A 22,031-nucleotide genomic window follows, 5' to 3' on the forward strand; every position below is an offset into this window, starting at 1 on the left:
CTGAGGAAACACAAATGCTCCTTGTGAACGTCAGTGACGAAATTGCTTTAAGTTTAACTAGCGGGAATGCTTAAAGCATGGGTCATCATGTGAAATGATAGTGAAGTGCCTACTCCTGGGTCCATAGCACATGCACAACACTGAACAAAAACAGTGCCGCATTTGCAAGTCTTCCCTTGTGTGGAAATTGCTTTGTATGCTCAGCTGGCAGAGCATGAGACTCTTAATTTCAGGGTTGTGGGTTCCTGCATTGCAGGGGTTTTGACTAAATGACCCCCGCGGTCCCTTCCAACTCTACAATTCTATGATGCGATGTCCAACGCTTATTGACAATGGAGCTTTAGTTACCAAAGCCTGTTTTACCTCCATACTTATGGCACACAATTCTTGGTCCCTACCTTAAGGGCATAGGGAAGCCGTGGTCGTATGAAAGTAAGCTTTGAAGCCTCTGGTTGGCAGCACCAAATGTTTAACCACCAGGAAACTCCCTCCTTGCCAGTGGCTTCACCCTGCTGCCTTTCCCAGCTCATCCACACTGCCAATACCCTCCCCTGTCCCAACCCATAATAAGGAGCTCCATGCTGTTCTTTCCGTTCATGCCAATAATTTATTGAACCGGATGTCTGTACACAGCCAAAAAACCTAAGAAAGAAACTAACACACAATGTTGGAAGGGAGGGGGGGCAGTGATGAGGAATGGGCATGGGGAGGTGGGGGGAATTTATCCACAGGCTGCACCCTGGCTCCCCAGGGGGGGGACCTTCAATCCTAGAGCGATCTGAAGATGGAGAGGGAAATGGGGTTTGGGGCAATCATTGCAACGTTGCATTAAGAAAAAAAAATTATAATCTATTTACAGGGAGAATGGTGAAAGGAAGCCACTGAGGGAGAGGGATGGGGAAAGAAGAGATGTATTTACAGCAGGAGAGAGAAAGGGCATGGAATTAAAACTTGTCTTCTCCTTCCCTCCCCTCCCACCCGCTTTGAGAGAACATCCCCCCCTCATCCACCCACATCATTGATTTGCGGTGCTGGGGAGCAGACACGGCTGAAACTCAGAGCAAGCTCTGCTGTAAATTTATCCAACTGCCTGGGGAAGGAACAGCTCCCAACGCCAGCCTGTACTGAGGGCAAGGGAGGGGGGGGAAGGATTTCCCACAAGAAATCCTGGTGCCATGACGTATGGGAGGGTTGGAAGAGGAAGGTGCAGTTGGCCGTGCCCCCCTCACAGTCCAAGGCAAGGGGGATAGGAGTTTCTTGTTCCCATTAAGAGATTGTGGTGGAGGCACAGCCAGCAAAAGGAGGAGGGGAGGGAGGCCTTTCAGGGAAGAGGAACGGTCCTAATTCCCCACCTGAAAGTGACAAGTTGAATTTTATTGGGGTTAATAAGAAAACAAAAAGGGGGGAAAGACTGACCCGCTTAAAAATACAGCATCCGTGTTTCAGAGGCAGACAGGTCTGGGGTGGGAGAGGGACACCCAGTGAGGGACCAGACCGGTGTGAGGGGGCCACAGGGTTGGAGTTCGGAGAGCGTGGGTGACATGAGACTGGAAATAAAACATTTTTTTGTATTCCTTGGGGATGTTAAAAACAAGAGCAAGTTAAAATCGAACTGGGCCATCCTTGGGAAAGGTGGGAGGGGAGGAGAGAAATGGGGGTGGGGTGGGGTGGCAGCTCTTGGGTCTCTCCCCCTCCCCAGAGGCACCAACCTTGACTGCTTTTGAAAAAGGGAGCCCTTAAGCCATGGGATTTTTTTCTGCCCTCTCCCCGTGCCGAGGCATCATGGGACAACATGGGAGGGAACCGCGAAGTGATTCAGGGAGACAGGGAATTCCGCCCCCTCCCCCTCCCCGTGGCCGTCTCGTCTCCGATTGGCCTCCCCACTGGCCAACGGGAGGCAAGCTCCACATGATCCCCCAGGCCACACCGTTGCTTCCCCCACCCCCCCACGTTCACAGTTCAGAGAAGTCCATGTGGGTGGCCTGGAGGGTAGGGGGTAAGTGGAGGGGACCTGCCCCCCGGCCCAGCAGCCCCTCAGGATGTGTTGGCAATGGGTCCTGCTCCGTCCCCTGGCGTCACCTGGCTCCTGTCGGTTCCCATTCTCCCCTCACCTGCAAAGAGAGAAAGGAAAGGCCTCAGGCGTAATACTGAACCCTCTACTCCGTTCCCAGAATGCATCAGAGCGGCCTTACTTGAGCATTCATTCGCCCCTGAAAGGAGCAACCCACCCAAGCCCACGATTGTTCTCGCGCCAAATCCCAAGAGGATAAAGGCACTCACTGTGCGAAGTTGTGGAGCCAGGCACACTTCCCACCGAGCTGGCCTGGGATCGAATGTGTGGTGGAATGAGGTTTGTGTTCAACCCTGGCTGGATGGATAGCTCTGCAAAGGAAGAGAGACTGGATCAGCCACATAGGTATCTGTCAAAGGATGATCATTCTTCATGCATCTGATGAAGTGAGTTCTAGTCCACAATTACAAGGAAAAAAATAGGGTGGGGGTGTTTCAGATATTTCCCAGAGGTTCCGAACTGTTGTTAAGAGAGTTGAGCTTGAGAGGTTCTTCTTAAAGTTCTGATCAAACAGTTAATACAAAATGGGAGAAAGCTCACTGAGGCCCACAGAATTATTAACCACGTCACTAATTCAATATTGGTGTGGGGAGACACTGGGAGTCTCGCGGGGAGTAGGGACAGGTCAGCTACCTCCATTGTGCAGAATACTGAGTCTCAAGCCCTCAGTGAGTTAGGGACTTCCCCTGCATGCAGCAACAGGCTCCAGCAGAGTGGAACAATAGTGGGTCCAACAGTCAAGAAGGCGGTTTCTATACGTGCTGCAGAGGGAAGTGAGGGGCAGATGGGGCTTGTCAACCTGGGGAGGGAGCCCATCTAGGAGAAGGAAACTCTGATCGTAAACCTCTGCTGCCTCACAGGATATCTTAAGAAGAAGAAAATGCCTGCACAAATCTGGAGCGGAGTCCCTAAGGCTGTTGGATAGCACCTTGTACAACTCTTTCCAGCAACTCCTGCAGCCAAAGCTGGTGCCAAACATTGCTCTGCTTTCTTTTGGAACACATCAGCGAGGCTGAGAAGGGGGTCTTATCGTCTGGGCAGTCCAAGACCTCCATGCTCACTTCTCAGGGCTGCACCCCAGGGAGGTCATAGAATCATAGAATAGAATCATAGAATCATAGAGTTGGAAGAGACCACAAGGGCCATCGAGTCCAACCCCCTGCCAAGCAGGAAACACCATCAGAGCACTCCTGACATATGGTTGTCAAGCCTCTGCTTAAAGACCTCCAAAGAAGGAGACTCCACCACACTCCTTGGCAGCAAATTCCACTGTCGAACAGCTCTTACTGTCAGGAAGTTCTTCCTAATGTTTAGGTGGAATCTTCTTTCTTGTAGTTTGGATCCATTGCTCCGTGTCCGCTTCTCTGGAGCAGCAGAAAACAACCTTTCTCCCTCCTCTATGTGACATCCTTTTATATATTTGAACATGGCTATCATATCACCCCTTAACCTCCTCTTCTCCAGGCTAAACATGCCCAGCTCCCTTAGCCATTCCTCATAAGGCATCGTTTCCAGGCCTTTGACCATTGGTCACATTGGTGCTGCTAACACCGTGGTTTGACTTCACCCCTGGAGGCGCACTCCATTGCCAACAACCATCTTGGGGGATGACCTTTACATTACTGACCCATAAGCAGGGATAACAAGGACCCAAAATGATGAGGACAATGAAGGAGCAAAAGAAACACTGTGGCGTAGCAGAGTAAACTGAATAATCAACATTCAAAAGCATCCACTCAATTGCTGGCCCAGTCAGGCCACATCTGGAGATGGAATTTAACCTGCACCAAAGTCTTCTCTAGCAAATGTTTTGTGCTTCCTCAAGGACCCTGACAATAGGCCTCCTTCTCTTCCCCTGCCTGACTCCCCCCGCGGCCCCACTGCTCTGCCTGCTTTCCAAGATGCCAACCACTTACCCACAGGGCTGAAGTTGAAGAGGGGGGGCAGGTCGCGGCCGTTGGGCAGCCGAGCATTGGGCTCGCGCAGCTCATCGAAGAAGCTGTTGGCGCAAGCCTCCAGTGGAGAGAGGCGGGTGGCGGGCGTGTACTCCAGCAGCCGGCTGCACAGCGAGATGGCCTCCAGCGGCGTGCGGGGCTTGAACACCTGGCATGGGGGGCACCAGAGGTCATCCACAATGCAATGCAGCTCCAGTCCCCGTCCACTTGAAAAATGCTACTTGAGTTGCATGCAAAGGAACAAGTTTCACATGTGCATTTTCTGCAATATGCCCACCTTCATCACGGCCAATGACTTTTAAGCAGAGAACTGACGGAGCCCCCGGTAAAAGCCTTGAAGAGAGTAGTGTGCGCTCTCAAAGACAGCACGACATAGTGGCTAGAGTTATGTAGCCGGTCTAGGGATATCGGAGCTCGAGCTCCTGTCCAGTCTTGAAGGTTATCAGGTGACCTTGCACCAGGATCGCGCTTGTTCTCTCCCTCGCTCTCTAACCTACTTCTCAGGTTGGCTGTAAGGATAAAGACCTTTTTTGGCACCCTGAGCTCTTCATAAAGAATGGTGGGATAAATATGTAAATACCGTATTTTTCCGTGTATAAGACGTAGGTTTTTCCCTAAAAAATAATAACAAAAATTAGGGGGCATCTTATACACGGATACATCTCCCCCCCATTTTTTAAAATCTGAGTCTTATACATGGGGGCGTCATATAGATGGAAAAATACGGTATTTGCTGTCACATAGCAGTGTTCCCCAAACTTGGGTCTCCAGCTGTTTTGGGACTAGAGTTCCCGAGCTATAGTCCAAAAACAGGTGGGAGACCAGAGTTTGGGAAACGCTGACGTAGATGGAATGATTTTTTTTCTCCTGCTGCTTCACAAGGTAAGACCCTAACGGATGGGTTCAAGTTATCAACGACAAGCAATTAAGAGGAGCCTCTGGAACGTACAGGGTAACGGAGAGCGAAACCTGTGCCGCAGCCTCCCCAAGCAGCTAAAACTCCCCAAACTGTCCCTTCTCCAATGATACCCTTGAGCAGCCGTGGGGAAGCCTCAGGCCTAACTGGGCTCACCTGCACTACACCCAGCATTATGCAGTGTCAAGCGTGGGGCAGGTAAAGGTATAGCTGCACCAAAAGGAGGTTTGCAGGCACTGCCAATTGGCCGGCTGCTGGGGTCTGCAGAGAATGGTGCTCTGTGCAGCAGGGTGGTAATCACCTGATGCTGTTGTGACAAGTGGGCAGCCCCACCCACCTGCCCAACTTGGCCCACCATGTGTGGAGTGGGGACAGGGATCCAGCATAGTAGATGCCATTCCCCAAGCCTGTGCAAGAGCCTCCCAGCACTTTGAACAGCAACCTCCACCTACCCCAGTATTTCCCCATCATCTTTACCTTTATCCAGGGGTGTGCTTTAATCTGGGGGAACTTGAACTCCGTATAGTTGGGATTCATCTCTCGGATCTGTTCTCGCGTTGGTGTCCCCAACACCTTTGGAGGGTGGGGAAGAGAGAAAGAAGAGGGGGCGAATGTCACACTCAACAGTCGCAGAAGGGAAATGTATTTTAGTCACAAAGCATGTCGGGATGACTTCTCGGTTCTCCTCCCCTACCCACAATGTCTTACTGGCATCTCGATGTGATGGGAGGAATTGTGTCCAAATGAAAGGTCACGGACTGGTTGGACACAGAGGGATGATGGGAGGAACCAGCTGGGGAAACCCCAAAGGAAGAAGGCTCAGAAACTGGCGAGTGGTGGTGGTGAGTGATCAGGGAGAGAAAAGGGAGAAGACTGGGAAGAGGAGGTGTCAGAAGCTGAAGAGGTAACAGGCTTTAGTGAGCAGGGAGAGCCTGTGGCAGAGACAAGTGCAGAATCTGAAGCAGAAGAGGAGGGAGGCCAAGAGGCAGAGAGGAGTCCAGCTGGGGAAGAGGCAGAGGTGTCTCTCCCTCCTGCTGCAACTAGCTCCCCTCCCTCGTCTCCCAGAACCAGGAGAGGCATGAAGAGGGCAGAGAAGTTAGCTTCACACAGGTGCAGTCTCAGATTGCTTGGGGAAAACCCTAGTGAGGAGGGAACTTAGGCAGCTGTGGGGCGGCAGGGACCTTCAGTCTCAGCAATGGCTTCATGGGGCAAGACCTGCCAGAGATGAGTTGCTGCGCTCATCAGGCCTGACACGCCTGTGCAGATCCTGTTCTCACTAGTAAAGAGTTAACTCCAACTTGCTCGGTGTGATTTACTGCTGGCTTGCTCCTGTCATGAAGGGAAGGATGACCCATAGTCCTCTGTTTGATGTAACAAACCCCTTCTAAGCAGGTATGTCCATTTTATAGCACAGGAAAGAGTACGCCAGTGGCCTTCAAACTGTGTTCTGGGTGGGCTTCAAGTTCTTTTCAGTGGTTCCTCATTGATCAGCAAGGGGAGACTATCACTTCCCCCACCCCAATACATTTTGTGCACCATCCTCTGTCTTCTGCCACATCGGCTGTGCATGAAGGTGAGGTGCATGACTACAACCCACATGAACCAAGCAGGGGCACACCAGAATTCATTTGCAATGCACAGGGTTCACCAGGCAAGAGTAGTTTCCTGAAGGATGTTTGAAAAACACTGAGGGAGCCCACAAGAGTGTTTATTTGAATACTTGAGCTGGAGTGGCCCAGCAAGAAAGAGTAAATGATCAATTCGTTACCTTGATGATCTCCACCAGCTGGTCCACTCCACTGTCCCCAGGAAATATAGGCTGCCCCAGAAGCAGCTCTGCCAGCACACAGCCAGCAGACCAGATATCTAGGAAGGAAGCAGATGGGGACTTCATTGAAAGCTGGCCTCCTGGGAGGGAAGCAGCACCCCATGCCTAGAAGTGGAAGTCCTCAACTTTCTCCCTTTAGCAATGGGTGGGCAGAGGAGACTCCTGCCATAGATCAGAAGTAGAGTACAAACTCCGCATGTGGAAGGGACCCAGATCAGATCCTCCCCCATCTCCAATCCAGCTAGTAAGAGTATTTTGTCTGAAACTCTGGAGAACCACTGCCAGTCAGTGTTGGCAGCAATGAGCTAGATGGTGCAGACTCTGGAAGGCAGCTTCCTTATAGCAAGGATGGATAACTTCTGGTCCTCCAGATGTTCTTGGACCACAACCTCTGAGACTGGTGGGGTGGGGAGTCCAACAACATCTGCTGAGCCACACACTCCCCATCTCTGCTTTACAACATACCGTATTTTTCGCCCTATAGGACGCACTTTTTCCCCTCCAAAAATGAAGGGGAAATGTGTGTGCGTCCTATGGGGCGAATGCAGGCTTTCGCTGAAGCCTGGAGAGCGAGAGGGGGGTCGGTGCGCTATCCGCAAGCCTTGGGAGCCCGGCGTGACTTCCCGCCGGGCTCCCAAGGCTTGCGGACAGCAGCCTGCAGCCCGAAACCCGGGGAGCGCAGAGGAGCACACCCCAGGCTTCAGGCAGATATCTGCAAGCCTGGGGAGACCGGCAGGAGTTCCTGCCGGGCTCCCCAGGCTTGCGGATAGCAGCCTGTTCTCGGGCTTCCCCCACCCCAGCCCCGCGCCTGGGGGAAAAATATATTTTTTTTCTTTACTCCCCCCCAAAAAAAACTAGGTGTGCCCTATGGGCTGGTGCGCCCTATAGGGCAAAAAATACAGTAATACCAGCTAGGACGTACTGCATCTCACAATGGATGACGTTTCAGGCTTCCACCTCTTCGGGGCATTACAGAATTCAGGAAAGCTTTCTTCCTTCAGCCACCAGGTCCCACTCACTTGTTACAATGAGAGGACATTCCCTCTGCAGAGGCGTCTGAACCCCACAGAGATGCAAGATGCAAGGGTGGGGTCAGGCACTCACCTATGTTTGAGGTGTAGTCTGTGGCTCCAAAGATGAGCTCGGGAGCACGATAGTAGCGAGAACAGATGTAGGAAACGTTGGGTTCTCCTCGCACCAACTGCTTTGCACTGAAAAGGGAAACAGAGTATGGATGGCTGTGATAAAGACGGGAGTGGTACGGCAGTTAAGAGTGGTGGTTCTCAATCTTTTTTCTATGGGCCGCTCTTTCAGAATAAAACTTTGCTTGTGCCACTGAGAAGAAATATACTGAAAAACACAACTAGGATTGTCCTCAGCATCACATGATGCTCTTGCTCTCATTGTGAAAAGATATCTATGTGTATTCTGCAAAGAGAAAAAAGAAAGATACTATAGTGGTGCCTCGCAAGACGAAATTAATCCGTTCCGTGAGGCTCTTCGTATAGCGGTTTTTTCGTCTTGCGAAGCAAGCCCATTGACAGCTTAGCGGATTAGCGCTATTAGCGGCTTTTAGCAGATCAGCTGATAAGCGGCTTAGGGCTTAGGAAAAGGGGGGGAAAAGGGAAAAAACCCCGCAGGAACTCGCAAGGGAAATTCGTTTTGCGAAGCGCCTCCAAAACGGAAAACCCTTTCGTCTAGCGGGTTTTCCGTCTTGCGAGGCGTTCGTCTTGCGGGGCACCACTGTATACAGTGGACGCACGGGTTGCGAACGTGATCCGTGCAGGATGCATGTTTGCAACCCACAGCGGTGCTGCACGGCCGCCGAAACTCGGAAGTAACCCGTTCCAGTACTTCCAGGTTTCAGCGGTCTGTAACCTAAAAAAATGTAACCTGAAGTGTCTGTAACCCAAGGTATGACTGTACTACACTGAAATGTTTGAATGTTTCTTTTGACTATCCTTGAATCTTCCCACCACATTTGCTATCCTCTCCTGCCACACCAGCGTGGCACCGCACACCCTTTGAGAACTGAGTTACAGTGGTACCCCTGGTTAAGAACTTAATTCGTTCCGGAGGTCCGTTCTTAACCTGAAACTGTTCTTAACCTGAAACACCACTTCAGGTGCTAAGGGGGCCTCCTGCTGTGCCACCACTGCGCGATTTCTGTTCTCATCCTGAAGCAAAGTTCTTAACCCGAAGTACTATTTCTGGGTTAGCGGAGTGTGTAACCTGAAGCGTCTGTAACCCAAGGTACCACTGTATAGTGTCAGACCAAGAGACCTGGGGTCAAACGCCTCCTCAGCCTTGAAGCTCAGTGAGTGACCTTTCAACCAGCTACACTTTCTCCCTCTTTCTTTCAGCCTAACCTACCTCACAGGATTGTTGTGAGGATCATAGACTCTTACAGCTGGAAGGGCCCAAAGGGTCATCTAGCCCAACCCCCCGCAATGCAGGAATCTCGGCTAAAGCATCCATGGCAGATGACCATCCAACCTCTGCTTAAAAACCTCCAAAGGAAGGAGAGTCTAGAACCTCTTGTTGGCGTCTGTTCCGCCACTGAACTGCTCTGTCAGAAAGTTTTTCCAAATATTTAGCCAGAATCTCCTGTATACAGCATATAGCTCAAGTAAGTCTACTCTTTGATTAAGGACTTTTTAATAACCACCTGCTGAAGTCACTAATTCATCAATTAAACGAATTAACCGAACAGCTTGCATAGTGTAATAATTAAGGTGCTGGACTAGGACCCAAGTTCAAACTGCCACTGTGACCTTGGGCTGGCTATTCCTCTCTCTCTCTCTCTCCATCTCAGAGGGCTGATGAGGATGAGAGAAGCAGGGCCCCAAAGCAGGTTTAAGATGTTACCCATAAAAAGGTCAACCAGCATAAAACAACACTGAGTAGCTGTTTCAGTGAGTTATGAAAGCAGCAAGAAGTTTGTCAACTGCAAGGTAAGCTGCCAATCACTGAAAGATGAAAGGGAAGGGAGGACAAAGACGGCCTATGACCACAAAACCAGGGTGGATAAAAATCAATTTTTTAAAAATAAAAAATAAATTCAGGGTTTTTTAAAATTTAAATGCTTTTGGAGGAAAAATATTTTTAAAAATAGTTTTCTATTTAAGTTGCATTATAGTCCAAAGATTATTCATCAGGAAATAAGGATTTAAGTTTTTCAGTCTAATGGTTTTTTTAAAAAAATGCTGTTATTGTTTTAGTTAAATAATTCTTTACATTTTTTATTAAGGAAATGATTATTTTTCTCCTTTCAATAAAGTACAGCAGAAAAAGTTGTCCAAATAGAAACAGTTAACTTATTATACCTCACAATAATTTCATAATTAGCTATGTATTTCTAATAGTATAACCAAACCAGCAGTTTTTGATATAACTGTAAAAACTACTCTGAAAAAATTATTCTTCCAAAAATGAAACCTTCATCTGGTTGTAAATATTAAGATTATACCAGCAAGAATGAGTCTTTCTGTAAAAAAATGATTTAAATCAAGTCTTACTGACTTGTGATTTAAATCGTGATTTAAATCGATTTGATTTAAATCAAATCCAGTTTGCACAAAACACACAAAATTGTATGTAAACCTGCACCCTGAACTCGGATCCCCAACTAACTATGTCAGCCAGCTGCAGCCATTGTTGATTAAAGACTGGAGCCTACAAGTCTCCATTTCCACCCTGAGATGTCACAGGGTGGTCAAACTGCTGAAGGGAAAAGTTCGGTCAAAAATGTGAAGGGAAGGCATTGGGAAGGAAGGAAGGAAGGAAGGAAGGAAGGAAGGAAGGAAGGAAGGAAGGATCTAATTGGTGGAGAAGCCTCATTTTAATATCTGACGTTTTATTGTATTTTTAATTTTTTTGCTGAAAGCCGCCCAGGCTGGCTGGGGAAACCCAGCCTGATGGGCGGGGTATAAATATATTATTATTATTATTATTATTATGGCTGCACATGAAATAGTGCAACCCAAAGGCAACATCTTCAGTGTCAACATCATCCATATCCCCCACATCTCGCTATTATTATCTGAGGCCTGTAGAATGATGGAGCTATGCAACAGGGAAAAAGGAGGCATGAGAGGCGGCAGAAGTCGAGTTGCACATATGGGTATGAAATAACCAAGCAAACCTCTGGCTGAATATTTTGAGCAAATTATGGGTCACGGACAGAAACAAGTCTACTTGTGTATTTGGAGCACCAGGGTGATTTGTAAATCCATCACACAAGGGCCGAGGTCCATTCTACAGGGGCGTGTGTGCTGGGAACGGCCGCTTCCATGCCTCTCTCACCTGCCAAAGTCACAAAGCTTCAGTACTGCTGTGTCGGGGTCCACCAGTAGGTTCTGGGGTTTGATGTCCCGATGACACACGCCTTGAGAATGGATGTAAGCAAGACTGCGGAACAGCTGGTACATGTACACCTGGTTGGGAGAGAGGGAGATGACAGACATTTAGGTTAAAACAGTAACTTAAATGATATAATGCGTACAGAGGTGTTTCACTCAGAGACCCTGGCTCAGACATGGGTGGGGATGCAGCAAGTTAAAAATGCAAGCAAGGAAAAGCACTTTAGGCTCAACATATAACCAACCTATGGAGTTTAATGCCATGGATGATGCAATGGCCCTCAGCATGTCACTCTGGAGCCAGGGATGGGAACCCTATGGATGTGGCCACCGTCAGATGTTGCTGGACTCCAAGTCCCATCAGCCCAAGCTGGCCTGCTCCAATGGCCATGGATGATGGGAGTTGTAGTCCAGCAACACCTGGAGGCAGCCACAGGTTCTCCATCCTTGAACTAAAAGATTTGCGGTGGCGGTGCAGCCCATGGGGCTTCCTTAATGTTTCAGCGGGCTCGGAAACAGGAAGACTCTCCTGCTGCCATTTGCTAAGCTGCTCCAGTACTAAACTGAAGGCAAATCAGAGAATCCCAGGAAGCCGTGTGTGTGTGTGTGTGTGTGTGTGTGTGTGTGTGTGTGTGTGTGTGTGTGTGAAAGGCCAATGTCCAGCAGAGGTGAAAAGAGATGTCTGGGAAGGCCAACAGAGGGAGCAGTCTCAGGGGGAAAGAAAGCAGGCCAGAGACAGAAGCCTAAGACGAGAGGAAAAACTCAAAGAGAACAGGCACACACACGTATCCCATTCAAGAAGGCCAAAGTTCACATATTGATTACCAAACAGCCGTCTTCTGGCAGCAACCACCAAAAGCTAGGCATTTTCTTTAAAATTCTGTTTCTGGTGTGTTGTAGTTATGCATCTATTTGGATTGCTGTTATCCTGATATTTTATTTTTATTTTGCCTGCATTTTGTTAGCCGCTTTGAGCATCTGCATTGTTGGGGTGGGGAGAGCGGGTTAGAAACCTCAGTGCAAAATAGACTGTGGCACAGGGACGTGTTGTTCCCTGTATTTGCCCTGAACGGCGGCACTCTGCAAATGCGTAAGATTCTCATCAGTGGCTGTCATCCACACGAACTAATTAGCACTGGGTTGTATCCAACTGTGGAAAGGCTCTTTGATCCAGCAGAAGCTTCTGTGAATGGGGAAGGGGGGGGCAGAGGTGATTTATGTAAATTTCCCCTTTTTCCTGCAGCTCCAGCGCCATCTTCCACACTGTTCACAGGGTCCCCCAACCCACTGGAGGAGATTTGAGGAAGGAGCATGAGGGGAAATCAACAAAATCACGTCCCTCTCCACCTTTCTGTTCACTAGGGCCTCTGGCGGCTTAAAGAGCCTTCTGCAACCAAGGGAAACGGATAGAACCCCATATCTCCACGTTCAACTACAATATACCTCTAACTCCCAGCTACTGTCATTCAACAACACAAATGGGCACCACTGCCACATCAGAACCATGAACCTCGGTTTAGCCACTGTTGGGCGAAAAAATGTGTCACTGGTCTGACCCAACCTTGCCATTCATATTAGGATTCCCTACACTCAGAAAAACGGACGCAGGTGGCACTGTGGTCTAAACCACAGAGCCTAGGGCTTGCCGATCAGAAGGTCAGCAGTTCGAATCCCCGCGACAGGGTGAGCTCCCATTGCTCAGTCCCTGCTCCTGCCCACCTAGCAGTTCGAAAGCACATCAAAGTGCAAGTAGATAAATAGGTACCGCTCCAGCGGGAATGTAAACGGCGTTTCCGTGTGCTGCTCTGGTTCGCCAGAAGCGGCTTAGTCATGCTGGCCACATGACCCGGAAGCTGTACGCCGACTCCCTCAGCCAATAAAGCAAGATGAGTGCCGCAACCCCAGACTCGGTCACGACTGGACCTAATGGTCAGGGGTCCCTTTACCTTTACAATCAGAAAAGCTAAAGTGACTTGTGGCATGGTAACAATTTTATTTACACACAGCCTTTCTAGGATGAAAGAAAATCAAACTCAGGGCTGCTTCCAAATAAAATCAGAAACTGCCAACAAAACAAAACCAGCAGTAATTGAAGAAAACAGAAGCACAGAAACCTCATCTATGGAGAAGCTTTCAAAGGACTGGAAGTGTCATTAAAATTCAAAATTAACTGAGAAAAGGGGTGGGATCAGGAAGAGAAGTCTATTTACGTTTAAGATACATTTTATAGGTCAGTACAGATCCTTCAGCAGAGATGTTATTCGCTACTGATAGGGAAACCCCACCAGCAGACAAACTGCACAAAGACAAGGGACCATTCACATCCCATCCCATCAGAAGGAACAGAAAAAGACCCTTCTCTACCCTCAAAGACCCCAGGGAGCTTCTGCCAGGCAGACAAGATAATACTGGGCTACAGGGACCCGTAGCTTCACTCTGTATGAGACAGCTTTATATGAATGTACACATATAGTATTTTGGAAATGCAAAATAGTTAATGGGAGTCTAAAAATTAGCTAGAGACAAAAATGTCTGTTATCCTGTTCCATTTGGAACAATTTTTCATGCTTTATAGCTATAGTGATTTTTTTGTTTTTGTTTTTACAAATTGCATATCCTGTCACTGTAACCCATCCTTGGGCCTTGTGGGAACGGGCAAGAAAGAAAGTATTAAATGAAAAATGAAAACCTCACCCCATTCACTCAGAAAGGTTAGCAAAAGAAGGAGAAAAGATAGCTGTGATTGGGAAGGGGCAAAAGGAGTGCCTCAGAGAAGGGCTGCGAAGCCTTTAATCCTCCAGATGTTTCTGGCCTATTATTCTATTTATTTGTATCCCTCCTTTTTCCCCAGACCAGGACTCAAGGAAGCTTACACAAATTAAAACAACACAGATAAAACACAGAAGGTGAAGAATGTATAAAAGGTGCTAGTTAAAAAGCGATTAAGACTATAATAGTATTAAAACAATATAAAACAGATCTATTAAAATTCAGATAGTAAAAAGAGCACAGCACTACTTAAAAGTCCTTTCCCTTAAATTAAAAAAAAATGAACTAGAATGTCAATCATCCCTAACCACTGGCCGCCTGGCTGGGGCTGATGGAAACTGGGATCAGTGGATGTTAGCAAAGTGGTTTTTCCCTTTCCTATATAAGAAGTAGGGGAAAACCTTCGGTCGTTCAGTGTTGATGAACTGAAACTCCCATCAGCCCTCGCAAGCATGGCAAATGGCTACGGATGAAGGAAGTTGTAATGCAATAGCATCCGAAGGCCCCAAGGTCCCACACACCTGCTACATAACATGCAAGATTTAAAATCAGAGAAGGGGGTAGGTCCCAACACTTATTTTTCCTTACAAGCTAACCTTGGGGTGAAAGGCAGGCGATAAATTAAAATAATATTTTCATCATCCCTTTCTGACAGGGATATTTTATTTTAAAATAGGGGTGTTTGATTCCAAACTCAATGAAGGTGCACGTTCTCGATCCGTGTTACTCAAATAAACCTTTCAAAAATGATGGGAGATCCCAATCGACTTTATTAATACCCGAGGCTCATTGCAAAATCCCAAGGAGGCAAGAAAGAACCTTCCGATTGTATGCATTAAAATGGAAACGCATGGAGGCCTCTTGCCCCTTCAAAGGATGTAGAGGGCACAAGAGGTCTTCTGGCTGTTGCCATCTTTCCAGTACGTCTTTGTTGAAACCAGGAACAGCAGCTCCATAATGGGCCCAGGGGCTCGTCTGTCTGCATCGCAGCCATAACGTCTGAAGCATTCATTACACCCAGGACTCTGCATGGGCTGTCGTTGTACAGCACGCAAAATATGACATTATGGGCACTCAACCCCTGCTTCCAGGAAACCTCAACTTTCAATTAAGTAAGTTTTTAATTAATAATAGTAATAGTTACTATTATTTATTAAATTTATACACCTCCCTTCATCCAAGAACCACAGGGCTGTAGGCAACTCCATGGAGGACAAGCTACGATGACTGCTTATTTATTTAGTTCATAAAAATTATATACCACTTGATTATAGAAAGAAAACCTCAAAAAAATTGAAACAATAAAATTGTCACTAAAAGATTTATAACCATAAATTTAAAACACACAGAAGGTTAAAGCCATGATAGAACAGACTAAAACAATTTAAAACTCATGCAAACTTTCTAAATATCTGGGCAGGCTTATTAAATAAGGAGGCCTTCAGCAGGCACTGAAAAGAATACAATGAAGGCACCTGCCCGAAATCAATAGGCAAGGAGTTCCAACATGTTGGTGCTGCCACACTGAACGATCAAGTTCTTACAGATGCGGTGGGGTTATAATGTGGCAGCTGAATAAGTTTAACGTTCTACCTCTGCTGCCAGAGGCATTGCGCCTCTGAATATCAGCTGCTGGGAATCACAGGTGGGAAGACCTGCTTGCAGGCTTTCCTATCCGGTTGGCCCCTGTGAGAATGGAGAGCTCAGCAAGATAGGCCTTTGGCCTGATTCAGCAGGCTCCTCCCAAAACGTGAAGCAAAGCTTCGTCCTTGGCTTCCCGATCTTAGTTTGAGCAAAACAACCCCTAGTTCAGACACAATGCTAAATCCGGAATGGTGTTTTGCTGTTCTCACTCTTGCTAGGCAAGGAGGGAAGAGAGAGCAAGGCATGGTTCATTGCAATGTGCAAATGTGGTCCTGGGCGCCACCGTCTTCTTGGGCACAGAAAATTTTGCAGCAGGAGTGACACTCACCTTTACATAGATGACAGGGATGGTCTGTTTGGCTTTGGTGAAGTGCCGGGCCACGCGATAGACCGTCTCGGGCACGAAGTCCAGGACTAAATTAAGATAAACTTCATCCTTCTGCAACAGATTGTGAAGAAGAGAGAAGTGAGGGAACCTCCAGACCAACTCCACCTTACAAATGGCAGTGGGCAACATGGAACCCTGAAGATACACCTGTTGGGACTGCCCCAACCCCAGCTTTCATCTCGAAAAGATATACAGACTCTCATATAATATAAAAGGACTTTTACATAAAGAGCTCATATGGTTACAACATATAGCTCATATAGAAGTGCAACAGGAAAAATGAGGGCTTAATTTTAAAAAAGAGAAATGCGTTGCATACTCCCGCTTATCTGGAAGGCAGAACTCAAGTCCCAGGTGCAGAGAGGGCAGCTGTTGCTTCCTCAGCAGTTAAGTGCTACGTATTTATGCTCAAAGGCATTCTGCTATTTCCAGGTGCTCTCGAGTTCAGCTCCAGCAATGAAAACGCATCCTGTAGCTGAGCTCTGATGAGATGCGCCTCAATTAGATCTTGGCAAAAACACCAAAGGGCTGGAAACAAAGAGGTCAATTAAGAGAAGCCTCAATTTTGTTATCACTGTTAGCTTTGCCTGCACCCCAACAGCCAGGATTTAGGAAGTAGCACAAAGGAATACAACGTAACAGCTATTGCCACTTCGGATTACCAAAGTAGAGTAAGACTATCCTGTACAGTGGTACCTCGGGTTAAGAACATAATTCGTTCTGGAGGTCCCTCCCGCTACCGCCGCCACACAATTTCTGTTATCATCCTGAAGCAAAATGCTTAATCCGAGGTACTATTTCTGGGTTAGCGGAGTCTGTAACCTGAGGTGTCTGTAACCCGAGGTACCACTGTATAGAGTAAGAACAAAGTGTCAACAATCCGACTGCGGCTTTCATCATGCCAATCATGTGAACTATATACTGCTAAATCATCCAAATTCACCGGAAACCTTTCCCCAGTGGACTCTCTGGTATAAAAGAGCCAGAATGGAAGGGCATAGCAAATAGACTAGGACTGAGGACACCCAGCTTTAAATTCCCATTTGGTCATAGAGCTGAATGAATGACCTTAGCATAGTCTTTGTTCCCCTTTGGACTGATGGGACTTGCAGCCCAAAACATCTGGAGGGAACCAGATAGGCAAAGGCTGCCTTAGCACAGCTGCTCTCTCAGCCTAACTCAGGAGTGAGGAATCTGCAGCCCTCTAGATGTTGCTGGAGCCCCCAACTCCCATCAGCCCCAGCAAGAGTGGCCAATGGACAGGAACCAATATTGCCAGACATTCTGAACAAACCATTTTCCATTTCTTCCCCTGTCCGTACCTTCTCCCCACTTGAGTAGAAGAAATACCGCAGGCGAACGATGTTGCAGTGATCTAGCTTCCTCATGATCTGCAGCTCTCGGTTCTGAAAGCAAGAAGATCGAGGTGAGCTACAGAATCCCAAGTGGCGAAATCAGCAAGACGCATTGACAGACTTTCTCTTTCAACTCACCTTGAAGCGTTTATCTTGCAGCACCTTCTTGATAGCAACCAGCTCCCCGGAATCTGCTAGTCGTGCCTGGTAGACGACCCCAAATGACCCATTGCCGATGACCTTGATATCAGAATATGAAACTTCTTGGGGGCGGTCGGGGCCCTGACCTGGCGTGGCCACCACAGTGGTCACCTTGCCGCTATCTCCTGGAAGAAGGGGAATGTTTGAGAAAAGGGGTGAGAGTTCCAGATGCTGCGGAAATCTCAAGCACCACTTGACTTCCGCTCCCCAAACACATATCCACACCCTCCCCAACACAACACAATGTCAACATGCTCCAAATAGGACACCATTAGGTGACCCTCAGCACCCCCAAGCTGCTTCATCACTGAGTCCAATGGCCTACACACCTGTACCCAACAGCTGGTGCCAAACACACAACATTCCTAAGGCAACCCAAATGAGTAACCAAAAAAATGTCACATCGTAACTCCCTACGCTACAGCTAAACCTTACAAAGCACTTGATAATAGGGACCAGCAACTGCATACCCAAAACCTGATTTTTAGGTGGGGTGGTTGTCCTTTTCCCAACTGGTAATCCAAAGGGGGTGGACAGCAACACTCATAAAATATCCTTTGAGATTAGGAGGCTTAGAGGGTCTTGGTCTACACCCACTCTTCTCAAAGTGCCATTGCTAATTGATGGGATTATGATTGTGCTCCCTAAAAGCCTAAATTTTCATGCTGCACATTGCTTCCCTTTTCAGTGTCCAGCTGAGTCTCAGCCTCCCTCCACCCAACACCTCCGCCCCTCACTATCTTTTAACCACACACCTGCACTGCCTTACCTGTGCTGCCACTGCCACGCCCATTCTGAACTGCCTGTTACCAGGCAACCAGACCCTGCTCCAATTCTCCTTGCTCTTTCACCCAAACATTAGTTGTTCTCCCTCCCCTTCATGGTCCAGCCCATCTTTCATTGCAACCCCCTCCTGGAGGGCACTGTGTCATTCCTACGCAAACTAGCTCATCTCAGCACCAGATTGGCACCAAGGAAAGCTTAGACAATTCCAGCAGCCGTCACAGGCTGCCTCCTTCAACCCCATGGAAATGAACACCCCTGGCTACCCTTACTAACCTCCCGGCTTCAATGATTTCATCCTGACGTCACCAGTATAATTCTGGACCACTCGTCCAGCTGCTGACCTCAAATAGCCTTTTTCCCAGAGCCCTGGTCCCACCAGCTGAGAACCTCAAGCCCTTGCAGAGTCTCCCTGCACCAACCCAGGCCAACTTTTCTTCTGCACCACCACCCTGAGGTGCCAAGTAACCCAGCTCTCTCCTGCGCTGGTGCCCGTGAGCAAACCCCTCCAAAATAAACACACACCTCCTCAAACCTAAGGGGCACATTTCCAACCTGTCCCCTCCTCGATTATTCATTCATTGGTTAGGCTTATATCCCACCCTTCCTCCCAAAGGAGCCCAGGGACGCCAGTAGGACCCCCGTCCCCCCACCCCGCTTCCCTTTGCCTAAACCTCCTGGTTATGCCCATGGGGCCCCCAAAACTGGCACCACCCTCAAGAGCAGGTGTGGCTCTCGGAGACTCCTCCCTACCACCCTATGCCAGCCACCCCAAAGGCTGAGCACCCTCAGATACTCCCCCTCGTCCCATTTCTCCCTACATCTCCCCCTCCTTTGTCCCCGCCTCCCAAGCTCTCGCCCATCCCCCCACTTCCCTAGCACCCCTCTTTTCTTTCGCCCTTTCCCAACTCCCCCCCCCAGCCCCCAGCCCTTCTCCTCTTCCTCTGGTCGATTTCATTCAAGCCACCCCTTCCCCTCCCCCACCCCTTCTTTGTCCCCCCCTCCCCCTTCCCCACTGCCACCCCCGACCCAGGCGGTACTTACGGCCCAGCTTGAGCCCCGGGAAGGAGCCGACTGCCGTGCTGGTCCCGCCTCCCCCCGGCCCAGGCCCGGCAGCCCCCCCGGGCTTCCCCCCCGGCGCTGCCCCCGAGGTGGGGCCCGGCGCGGCGGGCGCCGTGGCGGGAGCCCCGCCTGACGGGTCTGCGAAGGAGCTCGTCCGGGGCCGGGAAGAGCCGGCGCTGCCGCTGCTCATGGTGAGGCCGGGACCAGGGAAAAGGGAAGGGGGGCCGCGCTGGCTGGCTGGCTCCGTCTGAGGCGGCTCGGGAGCCGGCCCAGCCCGGCCCTGTCGCGGGAGCGGATGGGAAATGGAGTCCCGGCCACCATCCGCCTCGCTACCCGCTAACGGAGGCAGGACTCCATTTCCCACAAGCGGCGCCGCGGAGGCGGGCCGCTCGGCCTCCTGCCGAAGGTCATGCTGGGACATGGAGTCCCCTGGCCCCGAAACGCCCCGCAGCCCGCTAGAGGCAGGGGACTACGAGTCCCAGGATGCCGAGCGCACCGCTAGCCGGCCGCCGCAAGGAAGGACGGGAGATGGAGTCACTCGGCGCACAGCCCGGCCAGACTCCCCAAGCGCAGAGTGCAAGGGATGGACTGCGTTTCCCAGCGTCCCCCGCGCGAGGACGGCTGACCTATCCGGAGACGCGGCCAAAACGACCCTCTTGTGAGGCGAAGAGGGAGGCTGGGAAGGAAGCCGTACGGGAAGCCAAGAGGGTCACACATAGCCGCAGGGCGGGGAGTGTCGCAGACGCCGCTCGGCCACCAGAAAACCAAGAGAGACTTAACCTTGCGCCCATCTCGCTCTGATATCCATTATCGCCTCAAAGCCCAATGGAGCCGGAACGAGGCCTCATCAGGCCGCGACGCGGTGCACGATGGGAGACGGCGTCGGTGCGGCCCGCCGCCGCTTTCCCAATACGCTCAGCGCGGGCGCCCCGTGACGCGTTTGGCGGAGCCCCCCCCCGTCCTTCCAACAATTAGCGGACTACACTTCCCATCGTGCACCTCGACGAGAAGGGCCGCGATTGGCAATGGGAGGCCGCTGTGGCTCGGGAACGGCCCGCGAGGCCCTTCAGGCCCGCCACACTTGTAAGGCCGGCGCGTTATGTGGTGGGGCGGTCCATTCTCGCTTGGTGTAGTGGTTCCTTGGCATTAGGGCTCCCGTCATGCAGCGCCACACTGGGGCAGCGGCGTAGCTCCCGGCGTGCACTGCGCGTCTCCCGTAGGGGGTTTGTGGGAGATGTAGTTTTCTCGGCATTTCCAGGGAGCAAATGGAGTGGGTCTCTTCTCTACCGTTATTTGCGAGGAGGAAAACACAGGAACTAAATATATTATTCATTCATACACTGCCTTTTCCACCCTGACAGGGACTCTGGGAAAATGCTAGTTACAGCTCAGTAAGTAAGCCCATAACTTAACATGCATTTAACTTACGCACATTCAGCTTTTTTTGCAGGTGTCTAAAGAAATAAAAGGGAGCAGAATGGGTGCATGGTTCTGGAAAAAATGACTTTGGCAGTCCCACCCAGCAGTGGACCCAGTAGGTTTCAGCAAGGCATCAGTGCATCCGGCTGTGAACCAGAAGGTTGGTGGTTAGAGCCCACCCAGCGCAGGATTCCTGCATAGCAGGGGGTTGGACTAGATGACCCTTGGATCCCCTTCCAGCTCCACAGTTTTATGATTTTGATTTTAGGCACAATCCCTGGAACGTAACCCGTGTGTAGTTTGCAGGCTTTATTATTATTATTATTATTAAATATTTTTATTTTGCTTTAAACAAATACATATAAATATAGACAACTGAAATTACAAAAGAAAATTCCTTAATAGTAATAATAAAAATGGGGGGGGGGCTACAAAAAATATCAAAATACATGATACAGAACATAAGCAACTATGGGAAAGAAAAAAAAGAAAAAGGAAGATGAGCCAAAACAGGAAAGTTCATCTATTGTACACTTCCGTCAAGTTCACAACAGACCATTATTCTTATCAATTCTCTCTATCTGCAATCCAAAGGAATCCCTCATCTTGGTATCAGGAAGCGTTTCTCTGTGTGGTATCATTCTAAACATAACCAGGTCTTTCTTGTTGAGCCCTTGTCCCCTAAATAATTATTTAAACAGGTTATTAAATAATTATTTAAACAGGTTGCAGGCTATTTTATATTTCTCCCACTGGACACCTGCAAAGCTAACGAAGGCAAGAACAAATAGAGTGACCACTTGCACACTGCTGTTTCCCCCCGCGGGAAAAGAGTTGTACAGTTTTTCATAAACTTTGCATATGCACATTTACATGTGGAGTTTCAAATTTATAAATAATGACCAGGGGCCCCATGGGCATAACCAGGATTTTTCTTGGGGGGTGGGGCTGGCCTTTTGTTGGGGAGGGGACAGAACCACAGTTAGCTATGTATTTTTATTGATATGGAAGGGGGCAGCTGCTCTTCCCTGCCCCATCCCCAGTGTACCCATGAGTGGCCCTCCAGGATGTTGGTTGACTATAACTTGGGATAGCTCAGTTGGTAGAGAATGAGAATCTCAGGGTTGTGGGTTTGAGGTCAAACCCCCCATTGGGCAAAAGATTCCAGCACTGCAAGGGGTTGGACTAGAATAGATGACCATCCTGGTCCCTTCCAACTCTACAATTCTGTGATTCATTGAGGGTTAACCACTGGCCATGCTGGCTGGAGCTGATGGGG

The 22,031-nt window shown here is 49.2% G+C and overlaps 1 protein-coding gene across 2 annotated transcripts; it reads right to left on the reverse strand.

Moving 5' to 3' along the window:
• Positions 1–584: 584 nt before the first annotated feature.
• GSK3A (glycogen synthase kinase 3 alpha) lies at positions 585–20,220 on the reverse strand. 2 transcript variants are annotated; one of them, XM_079985550.1, is made up of 11 exons: positions 20,114–20,220; positions 17,426–17,613; positions 17,255–17,338; positions 15,873–15,983; positions 11,076–11,206; positions 7,875–7,981; positions 6,711–6,808; positions 5,420–5,515; positions 3,988–4,174; positions 2,281–2,382; positions 585–2,111 (listed from the first exon to the last, which is right to left on the reverse strand). In XM_079985550.1, the coding sequence occupies exons 1-11, from the start codon at positions 20,139–20,141 to the stop codon at positions 2,035–2,037; spliced, it is 1,209 nt and encodes a 402-aa protein (XP_079841676.1). In that variant the 5' UTR covers positions 20,142–20,220; the 3' UTR covers positions 585–2,034. The 2 variants fall into 2 exon arrangements, with proteins under 2 accessions (XP_079841676.1, XP_079841675.1); XM_079985549.1 differs by lacking the exon at positions 20,114–20,220 and adding an exon at positions 19,316–19,769.
• Positions 20,221–22,031: the final 1,811 nt, after the last annotated feature.

The sequence above is a fragment of the Podarcis cretensis genome (assembly GCF_951804945.1).
Source record: "Podarcis cretensis genome assembly, chromosome: 8".
Taxonomy (NCBI): domain Eukaryota; kingdom Metazoa; phylum Chordata; class Lepidosauria; order Squamata; family Lacertidae; genus Podarcis; species Podarcis cretensis.